At 47.7% G+C, this 2,753-nt stretch overlaps 1 protein-coding gene across 1 annotated transcript; it reads right to left on the reverse strand.

The window, feature by feature from the left end:
* Positions 1 to 520: 520 nt before the first annotated feature.
* Positions 521 to 1,697, reverse strand: LOC125555473 (putative ripening-related protein 7). The gene has a single exon (XM_048718417.2). It carries the CDS (start codon positions 1,203 to 1,205, stop codon positions 765 to 767), a length of 441 nt encoding a protein of 146 aa, XP_048574374.1. The 5' UTR covers positions 1,206 to 1,697; the 3' UTR covers positions 521 to 764.
* Between the last annotated feature and the right edge of the window lie 1,056 nt (positions 1,698 to 2,753).

Consider the following 2,753-nt stretch of genomic DNA (forward strand, 5'->3'; position numbering starts at 1 on the left):
TTATTTAAGAACGGAGGGAGTAGTGATCAACAGTACTACAGGCGCAATCGCTTTGCAGTGCATGGTTGCCGACACTCAGCAGACGGGGCAGCACCGCGTCACCCCATCGTCAACTCCTCCTCGAATCATGATTTCACCCTGCTTCATTTATACGCGTCGGCCGGCGGATTATTTTAAAAGATCCACCAGATATCGAGCTATCAGATCAGACACAAATCTAGCGCCGAGTCGTTTTTCACTTTTGCAACACATGGTATATGCCGTGTTACATAACTTTTTTTGTAACAGAGGTTATGTTGCAGAAAATATTTTGTAACAAAAATTGTGTTGTAGATTTTATTTTTGCAACCGAGCTTATCTTGCAGGCTTTTTTACAACAGACGTTATGTTGCAAAAAAAATTGTGTGCACCGTCGAGTTGCCACTACAACATTGCATATGTTTTAGAAACAATGGACCATATTGCAAAATCTTGGGATTTACGGTGTGCGGGACTGGTCAGACATGTGGTATTACAGGGCTCCACGAAGGGAGTAGTTTATTACAGGGCTCCATGGAGGGAGTAGTTTATTACATTATTATTCAGCTATACGTACTACCTACTCTGCTCCGAAGACGGCCGGGCAAAGAGTAACAACGCTGAGACATTAAGGGACTGAGGCATACCCCAGCTGCAAATACAGACTTGAAAGCAAATAACTCGATCCACCGATGGACTGACACCATGGATGCATGCATGCATGCATGTTTAAGTGTCCGTTTGAGTTAGGCTTCGTCCGGCACGTCGGACCATTTGATGTCCACCTGCCCGACACTGGGGTCAAGATTGAAGTTCTTCCAGATATGCATCGACGCGCCGACCTCGTTGTCGCAGCCGGCGCACTCGTCGACGACCCTGGCGCTTATGTGAAGGTTGGCGTCGTCGGCGATGCGGATCAACTTGCCGCACCGGGCCCCGTCGGCGTACCACTCCGACGAGAGCGACACCACGAACTCATCGTCGCTGTGGAACTGACCGTCGCACGACGACGGCCCGCCGCCCGGCTCCCCTTGCTGGAAGCCGTTCACCGTCATTATCGCCGGGACGTTCTGTCGAAGTTCAAACTTGCCTTCCCTAACAGTGGGCCGCCCAGAAACGGAGCACGTCACCTGCAGAAAAACAACAACAATGGCAAAAACCACTGCGACCTTGGTGGTGCCTGCCATGGCGGGGATTGAGCTCTTTTCCTGTGTGCTTGTTTATCAGCTAGCTTGCCCTCTGTCTGTGTGTGCTTTGCTGGTTCGAGGAGTTTATATAGGCTCGATCTGCAGCCAGGAGACAAAGCGGGGACGTACTTACGGATGTGCATGCCGCCCTCGTGTGTCCCGTCTAAGAATCCTGTCTACGCCTGCAGACAAAGCAAAGCTGCTGGCCCGATGTCACCAGTTTCTACAACCGGAAATTCTATTCCATACAGCTCTTACAACCCAGATTCTAATACTCACTCTGTAAACAAATGTAAGATGTTCACATAGTACTCACCCCATTTCATATATAATACAGCTCTTGTAACCGGCGCATTAGTCTGACTATAAAAATTGTGGTGATACAAAAGCTTGTGCACGCTTCCATATATTCATTCGAAGTGTGTGTTTCAACCAAAATTTGAAAAACAATGACTATGCAAGTAAGTCAGTAGAAAATAGAGTATACGATCTAATGTCCAGTTATGTGACTTCCAGTTAGGCTTTCCTTTAGTTTTATATGGAAATTCAGTATTATTTTTATTGCTCTTGTTTCTTCTGAATAAAATCATACGGTGGTGATATGTACTTTAGTTCATGTTAGTGTGTGGCATTCGTAACTACACACAGATGGGCATGAACTATCTAAGGGTCCGTTTGGTTTGGCTTCTAAGCATAATCTAGACCAAAGGTCGCCTGCTCAGAGTAGATTTTGGAAAGCTGGAGAGTCATCGTAGTGCATTTTCCACAGCTTGGTAACACCAACTTCCCTGGTTGCGAGAGCAACTTCTAAGAAAAAATACCCACCTTGCCACTCACTTACGGATTCGATCCTACTCCCCGCAGCGTCCGCATCAAACATAACCATTTTCGCTTTTCCCCCGTTGAACGAGCACGAGCAGGGGATGGGGTTTCATGCCACTAGCCCTCCGCCACCGCGATGACCTTCCACGTGGCCGCCTCATGTGAATGGAATCCTTCGCGTGACACCAAAATGACAATTCTGTGCTCTGAGCATCGATGCGATCACCATATGATAATTTACTAGATAACATTTAATTTTCTTGGCCGACCTTTCTTTCTATGAGGGCTGAAGGAGGAGAGAGGGAGAAGGTCGGTTTTCTTTCTTCCCACAAAGAAAGAAAGGCCCCGGGAAGTTTAGGGTTTCCCTGCCTCCTGTTTGTGCCGCTGCCAATTTTCCTCATCTCTTATAGCCTTAGGACCATGGAGGCGCGGTGGATCCAGACCCTTGCCCGCGGCATGTCATGCTTTGTTTATAGGCGTTTCTTTTTTGCCTGTTTAAGGTTTGTGACCTTCTCGGGAAGGCGAGGCAACAACGACTTCCTGAAGATGGAATAAGGTTCTCCGTGCATAGCCCACACCCCGGCGGTGTATCCCGCATCGTTGGAGGGCGTGTGAAGGTGTGTCTTCGATGGATCTCACGGGATTTGATCAGTTCTTGTCTTCGGTGGATGCCGCTTTCGTTAATCTACATTCATGTGTCTATAAGTTGGATCCTTTCAATCTATG

Source organism: Triticum urartu, chromosome 5A (genome assembly GCF_056163025.1).
Source record: "Triticum urartu cultivar PI428250 chromosome 5A, HENAU_Tu73, whole genome shotgun sequence".
In the NCBI taxonomy this organism is placed as follows: Eukaryota; Viridiplantae; Streptophyta; class Magnoliopsida; order Poales; family Poaceae; genus Triticum; species Triticum urartu.